This window comes from Pleurodeles waltl, chromosome 7 (assembly GCF_031143425.1).
Source record: "Pleurodeles waltl isolate 20211129_DDA chromosome 7, aPleWal1.hap1.20221129, whole genome shotgun sequence".
In the NCBI taxonomy this organism is placed as follows: domain Eukaryota; kingdom Metazoa; phylum Chordata; class Amphibia; order Caudata; family Salamandridae; genus Pleurodeles; species Pleurodeles waltl.
Genome location: NC_090446.1, coordinates 499,710,675 through 499,732,260, shown reverse-complemented (window position 1 = coordinate 499,732,260; position 21,586 = coordinate 499,710,675). Strand labels below are relative to the sequence as shown.

Below are 21,586 nucleotides of genomic sequence, written 5' to 3'. Positions count from 1 at the left end.
AAGCTGCAACAGTGAGCTGAAGGGGCAGGGAGTGACTTTGAATGGATTGAAGAGGCCCGAGATGGCTTCAGGATTATGCTACCTCGGTATTCCGTGTTGGCACATTTAATTGCAGCAGCCTCGTGTTTAACAGGAGGGCTTTGGGCACTGGCACATTTTTATTTACAAATTAAGCACTGCTTCCTTCAAACACATTTATTGATCTGTGCGGCATTCGAGATTGGGCAAGGGCTGTAGCACAGAGTCTATTTTAGGTGAGTGGAACATTTTTCATTGTATTAACCAGGTAATTTGCATAGTTGGTTAAGGAAAGGGGATCTTGACAAGCCTTCCACAAAAACCATGGAAATGGGAAGTCGATTCCATCGCACAAAAGAATCTTAGTGTTTATATTTTACAATTTAGATTTTTGTGGACTTCAGAGGTGTCAAACCTCAAAATGCCCACAGTAGATCCCTGTTAGTATACTTGGTGGGAAAAGGAGGCATGCATCAAAGATTTTTTTTTTTAATAATATAGACTGGGGTAATCAGAACATCATGCTTTTATCAATGGGGTGGTCTCCTTATTCTAGAGGTAGAATTCATTTCTTTCTGAAGCCAAAAACCTTCAGGGAAGAATTGTTTTCTGTCTAGGAAGTTACAAAGAATCAGCTCTTCACACCTAAAGTTCTACATTTTGCTAGCTTTACTCAACCTCATTCCCAGAAAATTATTCTCCATGAAGAGGATTCCCGTAAAATAAATGAACCACATCTATGAGAATTGAGACAAGCTGCCTAAGTGCTTTTAACAAACACATTTTAAGATTTCTCTGGACACTCGGATTGGTGAGGTGCAGACCCAATCCCATTTCTCAGCTCTACATTTCAAGACACACCTCACAAACTCTGCACCCACGTGACATCACAGACAGACAGACATCCATCGCCACCTGAGAATAAGCATTTGTTTATTAATTTGCAATGTTTGAAAGCGCTGACCACACTCTTGTGGTAAATGGAGCCCTGTACATGAACATGATCATATGTCAAATTAAACATAGTGTCACATAAAACCATGCATGAATTTAAACTACAGTCTGAAAACACAACATTACACGTTACATTTTTTCAATGGGGCATGATAAGGTGCAAAGCTGAAGGAGGATTTGAAACTGGGGCCAGATCTTAGCAAAGATATTCAACCCTAACCCAGTGGGATTTCACCTGAAAATGCCCGCTTTGCGTTCTTCTGCCTCTTGAGGTAAGGAGCTTGCAAAAGGTTGGTATTGCTTTTTAACGCTGGTCTATTCGGTCCAATAAAACAACCTTTTTGCATTTGTACCAGTAGACCTGTTCAAGGAAGCAGGGAAACCCAAGTTCTGCACATGCCTCCACCATCAGCCCACATAATTGCTTTTATATTTAAAGGTGATTTAAAAACAGGTTTTCAGGCATTAACACAATCTTGGTGTCCACTTTTGGATCCCTCACAGAGAGCAAGCATCAGGGTACCTTTAGGAATACCAATTTGCCAAGGACACTCCTGGGTGTGCTACACACAAGAAATGTAAACCAAAAACTTTGTCCAGGATGATACCCTCAATATCTTTCACATCTTAGCAATGTGCTCTATTTCCTGGGTAGGTTGGTGTGGTAGCTAGAGCAAATGGTACTTTCAAGAACGAACGCCAAAGGTGAATGGGTTTAAATAATATAAAGCAAGAATCCATAGGACTACCTTATAGAGTCTTGTAACGGATCCAGAAAAGATGCACATAGCTGAATTAGAGATCCAGGGAAGCTCACATAACTTAAGTCTCCTGTAGACACAAAAGACTTCAGTAAGGGTCCAAGAAAGGACGCACAAGAGTTGAGTGATCAGGGAAGACACAGAATACTTTAGTAAAAGGTCAAGAAAGGACACACAAGACTTTGTAAAGGACACACAAAACTTAGTAAGGAGTTCATCAACGAAGCCCCCTACATATATATTATAACATAGACAAATTTCTTGAAAATCCACAAGATGAGAACATTGTGCTAGACTAAGGACGCCTCATCTTTGGTTTGCAGTGTCTGGTGTGGGACAAGCTGTCCTCAAGATGGGGCTGTCTTAGGTTCACAGATAAAGGACAGAAGTGGCCCTCTGCTTTCAAGGATATGCAGTTTCACTGTCCTCTGTCTTCTGTGTCCCAGGCACAATGGCACCGTAAGCAGCTCAGTACTACAAGGTCCAAGGGTGATCAAGGACATTTGAGGAAACATATCCTAGGGGCCTCAACTGTGAGTTGAAGACATGTTAGACTACACATGCCTGAATGTTTTTCGTTTGAGGTTTAAGGTCAGTGGGACTATGGAAAAGGAATAGGGCTACATGCACATGAAAAAGGACAAATACAATTTCCATCATGCTTCACAAGATGAGTTCACCCCAAGGGTTCTTATTATTGAAACCTAAACTTAAACGTCCAAACATGAAGCCATATGCCACTTAATATATGGTGTATAGTTTCCTCAGTTAAGAATATATACATATAAATATATATACATATGTGCATATAAATATATGTATATTTATATGTATGGATATGTAGAAATATGCCTTCTTTTTGTTTCCTCTTGGCATGCGTATTGCTTAAAATGAAACTTAACAATATGATATTACAAGATTACTAGTGTTTGAGAGTCTAATGTCTAATTATGGTGCGTAGCTCACAGAGAACGCCTGGTGCAGTAGCAGGGCCCCACTGGCAGGAGTTCCCCAACGAACTTGCCATAACACTGACCTCATCAGATTTCCCAATTCCTCAGAACAGCCAGGCCTCTCTAAACATTAACAGGAGAATAAAGAGAGGTCAATGGCTGCTGTGGGTGACAGGTTGTGAGGTGAAGCCTTGCACAGTTCTGTAAAAGCACCAGAGAGAAGCCTCATGGTGCCACTCATGCACAGCTCCCAGCCAAAGGAGCAGCCATCTTTGGTCCAGGCAGAATTCACTAGTATCACACATATTTTGAAAATACATTATTTAGGAAAGACTTAAAAAAAAAACTTCAAAATATCCCCTTCTGCACAAGTAGTAAAACACACAAACCTAAACTCATTAACATTTCCCAACTATTACTAAAAATCACAATGTGCATGCAAATTCTGAACCAAATATTGAAATATAACAGAATAAATGCAGTTACAAACAACAGTTACACCATGATTTCATTGACATTATCCCATTCCTGGCTGGATCTCACCTAACCCCAAACATTGAGTGTTAACAATGGCACTCTTATGGTATCTAATCCTCTCCATGATGCATTATGTTTACTATGGACCTGCTTTCACTTTCAAAAGTAAAGGCCTACAGGTGCATAGAGGATCTGGAGTAGGATTTAGCCATGAAATGCACATTTTAACACAGGGGCTTGGGGTTAGGTGGAATCTTTGGTCCTATTCCTTTTTAGATGCATCTTCTGCCAGAATTCAAGATGGCCACCCAATGGGACTTGCATAGTTGCATCCATAGAAACAGAAAACAGATCAGAAAGGCAAATCTTTCAACAGCCCACCATGAGCTTTACATATACATGGCGTCCATCTTGAAATTGGGGTTAATTCTATTTACCACACTATAAATAAATCTATTTTTAATTATTTATTGGCAAGATATGCACTTAATTAGCTAAGTTCATCTAAAGGAACCAAATAGAAGTTAACCTTGCTAGCGCATCTTGCGTATGTCCTGTTGGTCAAGATTTTAGCTGTTAAAATGGCAATAATTTCAAAGTCAGCCTAAAATGAGAACCTATTTATTTTTCATATAATCACTAAGAGAATAATTTTTTTATATTCATAATTCACCAACAGAATAATTAACTACAAAAAGTACATAAAGTAAACACCCTTTATAATTTTTCATGAAAAAGATAGGTAATTATTGCATAGATTTACTTTCTAATGTTGACTATTTTTTGTTACCTAATTATTAATAACTTGGATTATTTAATTATACTATATTTAAAATTCATAGGTAAACCTCTACAGTTACAGTTGGGTTAAGTTCTTTCAATCAGTAGTTCCCCATTGAATATGTTAAGTAAGTTTTGCATCCATACCTTTTTACCCTACACTGCAGCGACTATGTTTAATTCCAAGATGGCCGCCACATGGATGTGCATCTGGCAGGGCCTTCTGCCTGTCTGCTCTCAATTATCCTTTTCTATGGTTTCATCAATCCATATATTAGTCTTCAAGTATTAATGTTTGATGTTCATTTCCTGTGATATGACAAGAAGTCTTGTGATATCACAGGAGGTCTTGTTATGTCACAAGAAGCCCTCATGAGGAGCCACTTCTGTGCCCTCACAGGACTGGCCATAAACACTGATTTTTAGTGATCATTTCGAGAGTTAACAATAGGTAGTTGGAACGTCTGCTGTTTATGTTCACTGCATGTACATTGTTTTGCTTTTTGTAATTATTGTTAGATTTCTTTACATTTACAATCCAAATGTCCCCCCAATTGAGGATGCTACTACTACACCCAGCACCACACAGCAAATAATGATCATAATTTTCTTCTACATTACCCAATTTCCATTGCAGAGGAATCCAAATTGCAGCAGATGGTGAGATCAAGAAGGAAGAAAAGGAAAAAGATTCAAAATGAGTTGTAGAATACGCCATTGATAGATAACTGCAGTGGTCAGCTGACCATTCTGTTTACAAACACAACTCTTCTCTTTGGCATTGAAGCAAGATAACGTTGGTCTAGGTGAGCGAAATGTAATTTTTGTAACTTCATAAAATCATTTAAGAAATGTAACAGCGTACAAATAGCTAAGGGAATTACAAAAATAAATGTACAAATCCAATCCTCAACAAGTGCCAGTCTGAGGGTAGCAGAGGTATCTTTTATTCCAGATGTGGATTAACTGTAGATCTTGTACTATCATTTCCATAGATTGAATTGCTGCTGCTTTTACAAACTGCCCTCCGCCAATCTAGTTCCTCCTAATTTAGCTTTCAGTATCTGGAATAGGCTGGTCAGTTCTGGTCTTCCTTGCAACTTACCAATGAAGGAGCTGACCCAAGTGTATACCAGTCCCAGTGCTCCCTCAAGCTTAGTCCAGAATGAGAGGAAGAAACCTTGAAAATAATGACCTTATGCCAGTCTAAAGCAGTAAGCAGAGTGGTGGGGGTTACAATGCATCCTTGACACCTTTGTGAGTTAGAATATTGCAAGGCTTATACTTTATATTATTTAATCTCAGAACCTTCAGTCCCATGAAAGGGATATCCTCACATTTAATAGTATCAGAGAGCCATAAGGCCATAATCCTAGTGGCACAGAGAAGGAATTTGTAAAAAGTCTAGAAGAATGGTAGTGGGAGATCATACCCTCTTGTGACTCAGTCATCTACTCTTGCTGCATTTCTATTTTCGCTACAATATGGAAGGGATGCTTACAGTTTCTTCTGTAATGTGTTGGCCAACTTTAGATCCTTTAATTGAATACTTACAAAAAGGTATGAAACTGTTGCTTTTACTGCTGGCTCATTTCACAATGTAGCTGTGGCTGGATCTTAGTCTTGCAATTCCAGTGCTAGATCCATGTCTGTTTCAAATGTTCACTTTTGCTGCTTAACATAATAACACCTCCCACTCTTCGTCATGCCATCTTGGTTTCTTGTCCCTAGACAGGCTGCTGGAATGCTGTGCTGTTTGGAGACTCCCATGAGTACAATTTTGGTATTCTTTGGAGTTAAGATGTCTTTCTTTTGAAACTTGCTTAGTTTATGTGTTTTACACGCTGCCCTTACCACATTTCTCATGTGGCGATGGGTTGCGTCCTTGCTCTGTTCATGACCGTGCTCCCCGTGCATGTGCATGGCTGGGGCAGGCAGCCTTATTGATGGTTGTGGGCTAGCCATTCAGGTGCTTAGGACAATCTAGCCTCACCCAACCCCTGTGGCCATGTCTCCTTTGTATGTGGCTGCAGGAGAGGCAGCAAGGCTGTCTTTTAGCTTCCATAGTCTTTTGAGGCTTGAGAATTGGTTGCTAGGAGACAGTTGTAAATGGTAAGTAGTTGCAGTTCATTTTGTGCTTAATTTCTGCAATGATGAGGGATGAGGAGCTTGTGCCTGTGCCTAGCAAGTCTATTTCCAAAAGGAAACATGTTGAGGACCTGGAGGTGGATGACCTTTTACAAATTTCCAAGGCTGATTTGCAGGATTTGATTAATTCTGCAGTTCAGACTACATTGGTTGAGCCTTTTGCAAAAAAGGATAAAGGAGATGATGATGAGAAGCTGGACAATTCCTCAAAAGGCAAGTATGCCCAGGGTAAGGTTTTCCCGGACATATTGGCACATATTCAAGATGTACTTGGTGGATGATGACTTCTATTCCCAGTATAGTGCTTTGGAGGTGGATGATTTGCCCTTGCATGATCTCATGAAGGAGATCCTGGCGAAGGAATAGAAGAACTTCGATAAGCAGGGGATTCTGCGCTTTCTGGGCAGGAGATATCACCTTATACATTTTGATGACCAGTTTCCACAGGTCCCTAAGGTCAATTCCTTCTTCCTCTACCTTGTCTACTGAAGAGGCTTCTTGTTCAGATCCTGTTGAGAAGAAGGTGGAGGTGGCCTCGAAACAGACTTACGACTCCTCTAATTTTGGGATCAGGGCAAGTACTTATTTGACCTATGCCTCACAGGTACTTATTAAGGATTTCAAGAGATAGTTTGATATTCTCCAGGATCAGGGAGATCCCACTCCTATCTTGGTGCAGATTGAGCTGTTGGCCTAATTTATGTCTGAGGTCACCTTTAGTACCACGTGGCCTTTCTCCTCTATGGCAGTGGTGGTGGTGATGGGAGACGGTCACTGTGGACAAAGCCTTGTCGCCTGGATGAGGCACGAAAAGCCTCAATTCATAAGCTGCCCATTAAAGGTCCTAAGCTTTTTGGGGATGAGTTGAACACGGTGGTGCAGCGTTTTGTAGAGGGGAAGAAATTGCTGAAGCCTTTCAATCTGTGCAGAAGAAAAAATATGTTTTCCATAAATAGAATTTTCAGGGTGTACTCTCCTCTTCTCAGCCCTTTTGTGGATGGGCCTGGAGTTGGGGGCTGCATTCACCAATAAATCCCGACCCCGGAATTAGCAAACCTAAGGGACTGGTCAGGACTGACTATGTCAGGGTGGGGGCCCAGCTTAGGTTTTTCCAGGATCACTGGTTCAGCTTAATTTCAGACAAGTGGGTTCTGTCAGTGATCAATCAGGGCTTCTGCACTCTTCCCCCAGCATCTCTTTCGGGATACTCTATTGTGAAGAGACACGAGAAAGAGGACTGCTATGTTGTCAGGAGTGCAGAACTTGCTCGCAATCGGTGCTATAGTTGGGGTGCCATAGGCAGAGAGGGGGCTGGGCTTCTACTCAATGCTTCTATACGTCCTGAAACCAGATGGTTTTTATCGCCCAACTCTGAATCTGAAGGCTTTGAACAGAATGGTAAAGATGGACCCTATTTGGATGACTACTTTGCATTTCAATCAGCCAAGATCTGTGGTTTATCTGACTATGAAGATGAGTCATTATCACATTTTATTCTCCCCAGGTATGGTGATCTTCTTAAAGACTTATTATGCCAGTATGACTTAGGCTTTTGCAATTAATTTTGTTGCCCACCAGTACTGTTTTAAAGTATTTTTAATGGAAGGGGGGCTAATCCAGTTATAGACTATGCACTATTTGTGGCACGTTACTCTGGGATGATAAAGGAGTTTGTCACTCATAGTAATGCAATGAGTGATCATCACCCAAAGAGTGTATCTGTTGAGTGGGGTTACAAAGTCATTCGTTTTTTGAGTTGTAAACCACACATTGTGGACAACACTGACATCATTGGCACTAATGGATATACTTTACGGTGGTCTCAGATTGACTCAGCAAAATTCTTAAAACAATTGGTGGCACCCAGGGAGATGCATTTACTACTTGCCTAAATGAGACAACTGGCCAAGAGGATATTATGGAAGCATTTATAAAAATTACGGAGGGAGTTAAAAGTGGCCTATTTATACATACCAACAACCCCGTCAAAAAAAGAGGAGGTTGGTTTGATTCACTGTGCTTGCAGGCCCATAAGAGGCTAAAATCTGCACTGCAAAATGTTCCCAGGTGTAGATCTGAGGTACAGATCCTCAGAAGGGAGTACAAAAAAAGCTTTGATGCAGAGAAAGAGAAAAATGAGAGATGAGGCATGGGAGTCTCCTTATGAAGCCAGTCTTACAAATGATAACAGGGTGTTCTGGCGTGCAGTAAATGCCCCTTTTTGGGAGCAGAGGATTCCCATAGGCGGGAGATTGCTATTAAGGAATCTGAGTGGGTTGATTACTTTTCAGACATTTATAAGAATCCTGAGGGGTCATCCCCTCAATTTGCCACTGATAAGCCTATTTTTTCTGGTCCACCTCCAATCCTAGGCGAGATCTTATCCACAGTGGAGGAGGTTACTTTTGCATTAGTAGCTAGTAAAAGTGGGAAGGTTGCTGGTCCAGATTCAATGCCTTTGGACCTATATAAGGCCAATAACCCCCTGTGGGCACGGCTGCTAACTCTAGTTTTGCGAGCATGTGCTAGTGCAAGTTTTTTAACTAACTGGTCAGAATCCCTCATAGTCCTGGTATATAAGAACAGGGTCCGTCTTCATCCTGCCTGCTACCGCCCAATATCCTTATGGGATTCACTGGTGAAGGTAGTGAGGTGTGTGTTTCTAAACAGATTAGAGGATTGGGCTGATTCAAAGGGGATCTCATCGGACCTTCAGTATGGGTTTCATTCCCGTATTGGCACAATCGAACAGGGTCTTAATCTGGCATTAATTGTAGGGAAATATACGCATATCAAAAATAGCAATATATACCTAGCCTTCGTAGATTTATCATCTGCTTTTGACTGTGTGGTTCATGACAAGTTATGGCTTATAATGATTGATATCGGAGTGGATCCTCCCTTAGTTGTTTTTTTGAGGTACCTGTACGCAAATAGTACAGCTATGGTTAGACACGGGATTAAGGGAGAGTGCGTGTGTATGTTCCGCATAGAGAGAGGAGTTAGGAAAGGCTGCGTATTAGCACCCTTTTTATTCATATTATATATTAATAACTTAGAGCAGACTTTGAGCATTGTGTCGACCTCCCTAATGTTGGGCATCACCCAATCTCGCCCCTCCTCTATGTGGACGATACCGTACTAAAGGCTTGTACCCCTATTGGCTTTCAACACTTGGTGAATACCTTTGTGAATTTTACGCACAATCCTGGGTTTTCTATTAATAAGGGGAAAGCGTTGGTCATAAAGTGTGGCAGAAGGCCAGTAAAATGCAGTAACCCATGTATTGAAGGCACCTGTATCGACAAAAAACCTCTGGGAACTTAGGTATAACGTTTGATCAGAAGGGTAGTTGGAAACTTGCTGTTAACACCAGGAAGCTTCACTGCAGTAAATCCATTATGGCATTATGTAATTTTTCGAGAAAACTGAGGAAGAAACCTGCGAAGGAGCTACTAGCTATTTATAACGTAAAGTGTGTGTCTACAGTCATTTATGGGGCTGGCTTATAGGGGGCACTCTGATTGTCAGCAGATACAAGTGGATGAGAACGCTTTTGTGTGATTTGTCCTTGCAGTGCCTCACAGTTGCCCTATCTATGCATGCCATGCTGAACTGGGGCTCCTGTTTCTTAGTGATTTAGTAAAAATTCAACCCATTTTATTATGGCACAAGATCTGAACCACTGAGCAAGCCTCCGATCTTGGTCACATTTGAATTACAACCTTATTTACAATACGTATCTTACGACCAACACAGATTCATTCTAATGTGCTTCAGGCTAGATATATTTCATTGCCTAGTTAGTTTCCCGGTAATTAATGACTGTTCCAGGAATTTCATTAAATGTCCCTGTGATCACATTTCAGAACAGCGTATGATTCATTGTGTTTTATTTTCTGATTTCTATAAGGATTTAAGGAAGCTTTGGATTTTACCAATTTTGAAGTTTTATGGTTTTAAACAGTGTCAACCCACCTACTTATTTCTACAGTTTTTATTAAATATTAATATCTGCTATTGTATGGCGAAGTTTTTGTGGGGGGTGTTTAAACATAGGAATTCGTTGATGATTTTTTAACATGTATCATGTTTTTATTTTATTTTTGCACTGATGTATTATGTATGTTTAATTTGTATTGGACTGTGTCTGTGTGATCGTTGGCTTTTATGGTTTTAATGTGAAATTGAATAAAGCTTTCAATTAATTGATTGATTGCACTTTGCATTCCAACATTCCAATCATCCAACCAGGGATTTTTTTGACAACCCTGGATTTGGAGGACGTATATTTTCACATGCCTGATCATAAAGGAAGCCACTGGTTTCTGCGATTTGCTGTGAACAAGTCTCATTACCAGTTTTAGGTGTTGCCTTTTGGACTCTCCGCCACTCTCTAGACTTTTGCGAAGGTATTTGCTCTGGTTGTGGGGGTTTTGCAACTTCAGGAATTCTCTGTGTTTCCCTATGTTGATGACTGTTTGATGTCTGCTTCCTATCTTCCTAAGGCTCAGATGGCAGTAGAAGAGATCTTGGCCATGTCCCAACACTTGGGTTCAAGCTGAACCTGACAGTCTCATCTGGTCCCTGTTCAGAGGCTGCAGTTTATTGGCGTTCTGTCCAGCACCTAGATGAGGGTGATCTTTCTCTCTCCGGATCGCATTGCTACACTCCAGCTTCTTCTGTTTGATCTCTTGACTCAGCAGTCAGCCCTGGCTCGGACTTGGTTGAGGGGCCAGGTGTTAATGGCTGCTACCAATGCTGTGGTTCCCTAGGCTCGTCTGCACCTCAAGCCACGGGAGAATCATCTGTTGTCCCACTAGGATCCCACCCATGCAGATTACCATTCTCTGGTTCCCCTCTCTCCTGTTCTGATTCGGGACCTGAGTTGTTGGCTCCACACTCACAACCTGGAGAAGGGGATTAGTTTACAGCTTCCTCCTCCTCTGTTGCTTATGACCGATGCCAGTCTGTGGGGTTGGGGGGCAACGTTGGAGTCTGTGGAGGCAAAGTGTCAGTGGTCTTGGAAGGACAGCGTCCGCTCCACGAACTGGCATGAGTTGGCAGCGGTTTGTCAGGCAATGCAGTTCATTCAGGTTCAGCTGCAAGGGGCGAACCTGTTGGTTTGCACCGACAACGAAGTGGCTGGCTCTTACTTGAATTGCCAAGGGAGGGACGAGGTGAGCTTCTCTGAATCATATGGCTTACCTGATTTGTTCCTGGGTAGAGTCACACCTAAGGGCCCTGTGGGCTGTTTACATTCAGGGTCAGTTGAACATAACAACCCACTACTTGGCCCAGTGCAAAAATTACTTCCCCTAGCCTCCACAATTCCCATCCAACCCCTCACTTATTACTTACCCAAATACCCACACCTGGGCCCTGCACAAATTTACCATCTCCTCAGATCAGGTGGTACAAGTATGTGGCAAAAACCCATGGGATGGCAAATTCTGTGGGGTTTTACGGCTTGAAAAATCAGTACCACACAGTAATTCCCCATTTCATGGGGCTCAACTCACAATTGCACAGTCCTGGGGCAATTGAACTGAACAATATTAGGAAATGTGCAACTTTGCTGTGTAGTAAAATCGCCCTGTATCATCCACCATGTAATTAGATATTTTCTGTCTGAACCTTCTCAACAATTCAGGTTTTTAGCGTTGTGAGGGTATCTTGTCAAAACTCTCCTTTATAGATTTTGGATTTACCTTTAGTTTAGTCAGGCCATGCTTCAGCTCTTCCCACATCCATGTTTCATATGATTTTTTCATCTTTCAATGTGTGTTTTCTAAATTTTCCTCACTGCCTTTTTTATGACTGGATGCTCTCCCTTACAATTTGTAACAGTCGCACTCATAGGAAAACTAACATTTTGGATTATCGGCTTATAGCTTCAGTGAGCTCTAAGGGTTTAAAGGTATGTTCCTGCGTAAAGGCACATGTCAAAGAAAAGGGCATTTAAAAAGGACACAGGCCTTTTAAGGTTGTTATAGCCTGCTATGGTGGGCTTTAAGGCTATTAGAGCATTCTGCTCCATGAGGGTGGCTATCCTAATTAAAAACCAGCCCATTGTGCCTCTGAAGCGTGCATCCCTTTCATTGCATTTGATGTGTATGTGTGAGTGTGTGTGTGTGTGTGTGTGTGTGTGTGTGCGCGCGCGCCTGGCAGACGCCAGAGCTTGCATACAGAAAGAGCTATGAAAGTGGGCAGCAGTCCGCCCAATGTCTCATTGGGCTCTGCCAAACTATTTTTTCTTTATTTGGCAGCGCCAAAGGAGAAAAGAGATGGGAAGAGTTCTTATTTCGCTCCTTCGGAGGCTGAGGCTTCAGTGAGACTGAGCACAACAGGGGAAGGAGAAGGGCTCGCTGTGTGCCCTTGTCTACAACCTCTGCCTCTTTCATTCCCCTGTGCTTTCTATTAATCTAGTGGAGAACCAGGGAAGACGAGAGAAGGAAGTTTGGTTTAGTACATCTGGAACTTGACAGCAGCAGGCCTGTATCTGTGTTCTTCGCCTGCTTCTGCTCCATTGTCCTCAGTGGAAGTGTCAACATTCCTGGCTTCTGATTCTCTTTACAGACTTGGCTGGGGTGCCTGCACCACACAAATATCAAAAAAACAAAATCTGGGTGAATGTTATTCATTCACTGTTTAGGTTTCTGCTGCTTTACTGCTTATGTTTTCAATGCATTTCTGGGTGAAGGACACTTAGGCCCTCATTCTGACCCTGGCGGTTTGAAACCGCCAGGGCAGAGGGCCGCGGAAGCACCGCCAACAGGCTGGCAGTGCTTCATGGGCAATTCTGACCGCGGCGGTAAAGCCGCGGTCAGAAAAGGGCAACCGGCGGTTTCCCGCCGGTTTACCCCTGGCCCAGGGAATCCTCCATGGCGGCGCTGCTTGCAGCGCCACCATGGGGATTCCGACCCCCTTCCCGCCAGCCTGTGTTCCTGGCGGTTTACACTGCCAGGAAGAGGCTGGCGGGAACGGGTGTCGTGGGGCCCCTGGGGGCCCCTGCACTGCCCATGCCACTGGCATGGGCAGTGCAGGGGCCCCCTAAAAGGGCCCCATAATGATTTTCAGTGTCTGCTTTGCAGACACTGAAAATCGCGACGGGTGCAACTACACCCGTCGCACCCCTGCAAATCCGCCGGCTCCATTCGGAGCTGGCTTCCTCTTTGCAGGGGCTTTCCGCTGGGCCGGCGGGCGATCTTCTTGAGATCGCCCGCCGGCCCAGCTAGAGAGTTAGAATCACTGCGGCGGTCATTTGTTCGCGGTGCGGTGTTTGGGCGGTTTCCGCCCGGCGGGCGGTGCCCGCCGCCCGCCGGGGTCGGAATGACTCCCTTAGTCCAATATATGAACAGTCTTTCACCTCCACTGCGGAAAGGGGCTGGTTTTGCAACTGTGAAGACGAAAATGTGCAATATGTGAAAGTGATATTATGAGTCACAAAAGTCTATGCATATGTATATATGTGTATAAATATATACAGTGTATTAAATGTTTTCATATACGTATATATTTCAGATAGTTGCACATGCAAGCAGTTCTGTGATGGCGAGGGTTGACATCACTTACCTTGCGTGCTTTGCTCTGGTACTCTAGAGCCTTCTTGGTATCAGACACAGCCCTTTCCACATAGTCCACAGAATGTTCCACGTTGTACTCAATGCGGTCAATCATCTCTCCCTGTAGATGAAAACATGAGAAAGAAGCTCTTAAGGAGGCAAGAAGTGAGAAAGTTCAATATATATCTTTCTCCTTACATATATCTATATTTTCATCTGTCGGTACTCAGATAAATCATACTATATGTACCTCTTATTGTCACCCTATCTTTCTCTTCTATGCCTTTTTCTCGGATATGTAATTTAAATTCTCCTTACACGTCTTTATTTTCTCAATATATCTTCTCTCATATGTCTCCCACTTACAGTTCATTTCTGTCATTTGATTTCATCATGTTGTTATGGTCTCTTGTGTGACTGTTCAACCATTACGTTCCTATCCTTTGAAGGACACTGTTCCAACTTAAATACATTTGTTCATATTGCAGTGGCCCTTAAAGAATTGCATTGACTAACAGCTGTGCAAAGAAATAGGTTAAAGTTTCTTCGTACCAGCTTTAAAACCCAGCCAGTCCATGGTCCTAAAAATCTTTAGTGTCTAGTCTGGAACTACAAACCCTCCCTATGGTTTGGCCCCATGAACGTACTCATTGAGGCCGGGTTCAACCACGAGGCAAATGGTGGCAAGTCAGTTTGCATTCTGGGAAAACTTTATGGAATGTTCTACCCCCTACACCGAGGAATCAACCAAATCTGACCAAGTTCAAGAAGAAACTGAAGACAATCCTCTTTAAAGAGGCATTGCCAAACAGCAATGAAGCCACCAGGAATATCCTTCCTCAAAAAAAAGTTCTTCAAGTGTAGTTCAATAACTGTCAAGGGTCCTATCTGAAAATGGCATACATTATTGACTTCCATTATTTTAAGTCTTTACTGCCATCTGTGTAGGGGGTGGGCTAACCACACCCCTGACATCATTAATATCATTGTCTGTACCAAATGTTTTTCTTTCACATGCCAGTGAGTTCAACGCTTTAGTAAAATAGCTAAATGGTTTCTCTTGTGTCTTTCTTCATCTACAACTTTTTTCTTGAAGGTCCTTTCTCCCATTTCCCAACTGTGTCTCAGGTTGATGCTTTAAGTGCCCGTCTTCGTCTTATTCGTGTTTCCATCTATCTTCTAAAATAATCCTCTTGTCTCTGATTTGTCAGTCCATCCTGATGTACCCATCTTTCTCTATCTTGGAGTATCTGCTAAGCATGCCTTTCTTCATCTGAAAGTTTTTATCTTCCCGGTATCTATGTATTTTAACATCCAGACCTCCAATGTGTCCCTCTATCACCCAGTTTTTTGCTGGCATGGCCCTGTCATTTTTAGAGTTCTTGTGCCTTTATATCCCACAAATTCTTTAATGTTGACATACTCATTTCTTTTGTGTCCCTTTAGGTTAAAACCACTGTTTTCCACATTCTAATTCCTGTCTCTTGTGAACCTGTCTCAGAACCTTGTGAATCTCAAAGATTTTATCTGTGTGTGTGTGTGTGCAACCATGACTTAATCCTTGAACTACACAAGTAATTTGCACTCAAACCCCAGCTAAGAGATAGGTACTGAAAGAAAATATTTTGTGAATCAGGCCTGGATATCAGGAGTAATTCACATCCAAGACAGTAGTAAGATGTAACTGCTTATTGAACGGTTTTACTATTCCTATGTCTCATTGGTCCATCAATGCTAAATGTTTTCCCTCCTCCTCCTTTGTGCACCCAAGTGTTTCTATATTTCGTGTGTGTTTCACATGTTCCTCCATTTTATAGTTTATGACTTTTATGTTTTTCGCCATCTTGGACTTTGCAACTATGTGTCTCCATTCAACCTTCCTTTTGCTCCATTTTCTCACATGTTCTTTCATCTTGATCGTCTTGTTTCTAATATGTCTTCCTATCCATCTCGCATGGTCTCCTATTTTTATGTTTTTTACTATTAGCTAGCTGTTAAGTTCATTCCCGTGTCCTTCTGAAGAATCTAAAATCACCTTTCTCTCATTTACTTTTTGTGGCCTTTGTACTTGGAGTTCAGGTCCCCAATCATGAATCTTGGAATTTCTGTTATCCATACTTTGCTCTGCTTTGAAATTCCTGACGCTTACAGATTTTTTTGTTTTGGAATTCCTATTACCTCTTTCGTTCAACTTAAATTCCAGTTTTCCTTGTGTCCCTTGAACTCAGAGTTTCCATAAGTCCCTTTTATTCTGGAACTTCTTTCTCTGTTATGCGAATGCTTGACATGTAAAATCCTTATTTTCTGTATTAGTTTTCCCAGCAAATCCAGAAATGCTAGGCTGGGATGGAGCCCAGTATCCCTGTCACCCACGGAGTTCAGTTATGTTCACATGAACCCACAAACCTGGCTCTCCACCAGCATGGCCATGTCAACAAACATGTCGTGCAGCTCTCGGATGCTCGTCTCCAGCTTGATGATCTCATTGTGTCGCGTCTCAATCTCATTCAGGGCTTGTTCTGTCATCTGGGAGTCCATTTTGATCTGCAGGTTGTACAGAGAAAAAGAGGGTGAGAGGGAGTGCAATAAAAAGAAGAGTGAGTTAAAGATAAAGAGAGGACGAGAGAAAGAGTGAGGGGGGAAATTAAGGTGAGAAAGTAAATGAGAGATAAAGAGAAACAGGCAGACAGAAAGAGAGTGAGTATGAGCGAGAGAGAGAGATGGTTACAGTGAAGAGCAAAGGCAACTGTTAACACTAGGGTTTCATATGAGGCAACAGTTCTGCAAACACCCGAGTTGTGAGCTATCAACATGCTAACTAATAAGCAATAGAAATAGAAAACCTAGGATTTAATTTGATATATTCATTTCGAATGTGTTATTTTACAAGCAGGATCATATTCCAAGCATAAAGCAATTATACGATTTCGACAATAAATAGGAAATTGAGACACACTGTAATATGTGACTCGGTAGAAGAGCTTCTAGTACATTGTGGAAGAGCTCTTTCTTGGCTCACCGATGACAGTGAAGAGGTATTTAAAAATGTTAAGGTGCTTTCATGACTAGAAGCAGCTAATTCTTGGGTTTGTTCCTCTGTGGGATTATAAGTGACGAGTTCAGCTAACAGTTTGTGACAATTTAATTCTAGTTATTTCATCTGCTTCTCAAAAGACACAGGGCCCTTTCCCTGCAAGGAGTAACCATTAGATGCAATTGTCCTCTTTCAGAGGCTGACACTGATTGTAAGACACGTAAGCATGTTACTGCTTCTGTCAACACCTACACCCGTTTGACAATAGCCAAAGGGCTCTATTATACTTTCCTAATAATCACTGGTACTTTTACCCCCAGAGTTTCTGACACTGGGGGTATTTGTAAATATAGTGTATAAGGGTTAATGAGGATTACAAGTCAGAACCTGACTTCTCTTGAAAACTGAGGAGTTACTGGGGAAAGTGTAATTCTGAGACCATTTCCCCAGTAATACCTCTTTTTCTCACAGTATTTCACCCGGACGCTTCACTTAATTTTATCAAGTGGACTCTCCAAGTGAAAGATACGAGTTCCGTGGAGTTACCGTGGAGCTCGCAGTTCCATTGAGGCTTGTAACTCAACTTACTTACTACTATAAGATTTCCTCAGAAAAATAATAATTGACATCCATCTCAGGCAGGATTTCAGGCTGGTCAGGAGACTATGGGCTTTATTTAAACCCTAGTGGAAGGGGGACATAAGGGAGGTCATGACCTCCACAACCCTGCTAGAGGACCCTATGTGTACTTAGAGATCCCCATCTGAATGTTGAGGATCCCTGTGCTGTAAAGGGCGCAATGGGTGTATGCTGAGAAGGCACCATATTTTTGTTCAGAGGAAACAAACTCCCAAAGTGGAAGTTTATTTCCTCTGAACAAAAAATAGATGGCACTAATGTTCAGGGAGTTTTAACCCTGCACATGTGGGGGCATCCCACATTTCCCTGCAGCAGGCAAATACCTCGACTCATAGTGTTCATACTTACCCCAGCTGACTGACTTGTAATTGGGGCCTTAGACAGATGTTTTCAACAAATTACATTTTCTCCTTTCTCTCCAACTGCTCAGAGACTGACCTGTAAAATGCCCATGAACTTCTAACTGTTTCCACGTTGCGACTGCAGCATCTCTGCCACATAGGCACCTAAAACCTGTGGTACACTGCATGGTCCCACAGTGCCCCAACCTCAGAAAGCATCGCAAGAAGCCCGCGGCTGCAGACCATGCGTCTCACTCAAGTTGGACTACCTTCCCTCGTGCTTCTTGGCTCCTGGCTGCTGCTCCTTGCTCCCCCCGCTTCACAATGGCAATAATCTTCCTAAAGGTATGCAGCCTTTTAAAGATACTCCGCAGCTAGTCCTGTTCCAGTTTTCGCTTTCATTTCTTTTCCGTCATGGCAGTTTCTTCCTTGGTTCCTTCCCGATTTTCCCAACCCATTATGTTTCCTCTCACATGATGTTTGATGTTATTTATTTTTCCTGTTCTTTTACTATATATACACTTCAGTCTGGTTGGAGGCTGTGACAGAACAAAGCTGTGTTCCATCACTTGTGTCCTTGTTTCACCCGCTTACTGATCCTGACTTGTTCCAGAAGATTTCCTTTGTTGGATTCCTAATTCCTGGTTTTCTTCAATTCTTTGAAGTCTTAATCCATAAATTAGTTTTTTTCACTTTTTCCTCCTCAGAAGGAGGCAGCATATCAATAGACCTTGCCTACCACATAAATCTTTGTGTGGTGACAGTGTGGTTTAAGGAAACAGTCAGCCTTACTTTGGGCAGAGGAAGACCTGGACCTGGATTGCTGGTAAGCGTCCTGCCAGGACACCACATTGTTTAGTATCACTGCTCACCCATCAACCAAGCTCATTTCAAACGACCCACTACAGTATTTCCTCTATGCAACAACACACAGCTGTTCAGAGAATGTATCCGCCACTCCAAGTACCCCTGCTGTGGTGTTTCTGGGGCTCCTACAGTATATATTGACTGAATTGCAATTTACGCAGAAGACAGCATCCCAGCCCGTTTTTCATGTCCCCTCTGATTGTTGCCTGTAGGGTGGGCAGATTACATCAGATAAATTATAGGTGGTAATTTGATGATCTAGCAGGGTGGAATCTCGTGTTGTCTAAAAATGTTAAAGAACTCTTTTGTGAAATCAGCAGAGTTGTTAATTCAGAAAGAATATTAACCCATTTTTGCAATCACTGAAAGGTTCTTATATGTTTTATTTACTCTGGATTTACAAGCGACTTAATCCTTTTGCCGATTTTGATCGCCATTTCTAAATCTATGAAGGAGGTGCTTGGTTTTCAAGAACTCTGGCCTCTAAACCAATTGTTGGGTTTCCAATTAACAGAAGACGTTTCATCTTGTGTAGGGATTAAGGTATTTAGTGTTTCACCTAGCCATTGTTTGAAATCAGAGAATACCAGGGCAATATCAGGATTTAGCAGTATTACTGGGGTATTGCTGTTTCATTCTACCTCAGGACTCATCAAGTTAAATTATCTGCAAATCCTATCCATGACACAAGGTGAGTTGCCCCTTTTGACTGCCAGGTACATAATATGGAAAGTCAATGAATTTTCATAATAATCTGTGGGAATACCGGGTTGAGGGCTTTATGCCTTCAGTCATCTGCGTTTTCAAAGATTAGGACCAATGTGTGCCCATTAGTGTGGATTATGCCTGTGATGCTCTAGGTAATCACTGTTCAAAACAATATATAAAAAATGGCATGTTATATTTCAATTACTGACAGATTCAATAAAAGTGTTGACATTTCGTATTACTTTCCGGGTTGCCAGTGTCAAGGTTATAATAAAATCTATAAGCTTATGGCAAAATTGTCATAGTGACCAGTGAACAATAGACTAAGAGAAGGAAGTAGAATCACAGTCTGGAATTTAGAATTTAACTGCCTGTCCACCGGTCAAGTGCGTGGCGAGAGACTTCACAAATCACCCAGGAAGAGATAATATTTTCAAGTCATTGATTTGTGGAGAAAGAACATAGGGACTTTTTTAGAGGTTGGCGGCTCATCTGTGGAGTCACCAGGGTAGTTGAGGGGCTTATTCCACCACCCTTGTGGAAGAGTGACCAATATATTTAGGAGTTCTCTACCAAACAGACAAAAAGCTCTATGCCTTTAGGAAGGCTGCTGTTGTGGTGGGTCACCGAGCAAACTTGTTGAGAATTTTCTCCCAGTGTTGTGAGGGTGATTTTGTTTTGCTTACAGTCCACAACAGGAAACAAAGAACATCCACCCTTAATAGGACAGATAGTCAGCCAGGGGTACTTTAGCTGGCAGTGCAGTGTCTGTTAGGCTGTCAGTCAAAGGATTCCGCTGGCAGAGCTTGCGAAGGCTCTGCTGAAGTAAACATGCATAGAAGGGTGTCCACAAGATTGAGAGACATAGTACTCTGCCAGGTTTATAGCGGAATAGGCTGTATGCCAAACTCTGAATACGGTCCACAGTGGTTCCCTTAATCAAACTGACAGTCAGACCTGAGTGCATCTAAGTGTGAGAGCATACATTTGTGCAGTTTAAACCAGAATGTGGGTGATAGCCACAAATTGCGGGAGATTTGATAGGTCTGTCATTTCAGTTCAATTCTGACACAAAGGGCCAGATGTAGGAAGTTTGGGTTTGAGACTCGCAAATTGCGAGTCTGAGCGACTCGCAATTTGCGAGTCGCAAACCCATATGACAAATATTAATATTAATGAGGTGGGTCGCAATTTGCGACCCCCTTGCGATTCGCTGCACTCACAGGGATGGTGGCCTGCTGGACACAGCAGACCACCATGTCTGTAACTGTTTTTTAATAAAGAAGTTTTTTTTTTTTGCATTGCAGCCCGTTTTCCTTGAAGGAAAACGAGTTGCAATACACTCGAGAAAATGAAACTTTTTTGTTTCATTTTTTCAGAGCCATTCACACGGGGGAAGGGGTCCCATAAGGACCCCTTCCCTTTTGCTAATGGGTTAGCACCCATTTGTAAAGGGTGCTAACTGCGAATTGCTTTGCAACCGCGTTCGCGGTCACAAAGCAATTCTGCATCGCAATGCGAATCGCAAATAGGAAGGGGAACACCCCTTCCTATTTGCAAGTCGCATTCCCATTTTGCGAGTCGGTAACCAGGTTACCGACTCGCAAATGGGAATGAGCATCGCGATGCGTGTTTTGCATGGCGCAAACAGCGAAGTTTCCTGTTTGCACCATGCAAAATGATTTGAACATCTGGACAAAAATGATCACTTTTGCACTTATTTTGCATATTTAAGCCAATGTCACTTCCTGTCTATGGAGTCATTAAGGGGTCTTCCATTTTGCAGCCCCTGGCATTGCCCTTGAGACCCCTGCATTAGAGATTGCATGGGAACCACAGAAAACAAACAGGACTCTCTCGGAGCCAAGAATACTTCCTGCAGTTGTTGCTCAGTGAAGGTGAGAAAACTAACTTTCTCTCCAGAATGAAAGGGCAGGGCTGGAGAGGCAAGCTGCGAGCTGAGCTGGGCAGGATTCGTAGGATCGGCTGTCAATGGTGCAACAGGTGCAGTGGCACCAGGCCCCAGAGGCCAGGGAAACCCCTGAACTCGGACTATTGCTGCACATTACTGCTGAGAGGCCTATTTTCTTTATCTACTCTAGGGCCTCTCACAACATTGCTACGCCGAAGGTTGGTGTATATCCTCTATCAGGCATTCACACCTGGAGAGGTTAGTGTAAATCATCATGGTGCGATGCAGTGTTTTATTGTTTTTATTAATAGTTTTTAACAATGGTTTACAAACTGTAACTGTAAGCAACCGTCTCTCACTGATTAGCAACCATGGTGGCTGTTGCTGATGTGTGTAAAGCCAACCTACTTCTGAAGCAAAAATTATAAT

At 42.4% G+C, this 21,586-nt stretch overlaps 1 protein-coding gene across 1 annotated transcript in view; it reads right to left on the bottom strand.

Moving 5' to 3' along the window:
• Positions 1-934: 934 nt before the first annotated feature.
• Positions 935-21,586, bottom strand: part of LOC138304262 (syntaxin-1B-like) — a 303,242-nt gene continuing 282,590 nt past the window's right edge. The window contains exons 8-10 of the mRNA XM_069244181.1: positions 16,063-16,200; positions 13,667-13,777; positions 935-4,555 (exon numbers count right to left, since the gene is read on the bottom strand). Coding sequence (XP_069100282.1) covers positions 4,475-4,555; positions 13,667-13,777; positions 16,063-16,200 — 330 coding nt within the window. The 3' untranslated portion in view covers positions 935-4,474. The remainder of the gene's footprint in view (positions 4,556-13,666; positions 13,778-16,062; positions 16,201-21,586) is intronic.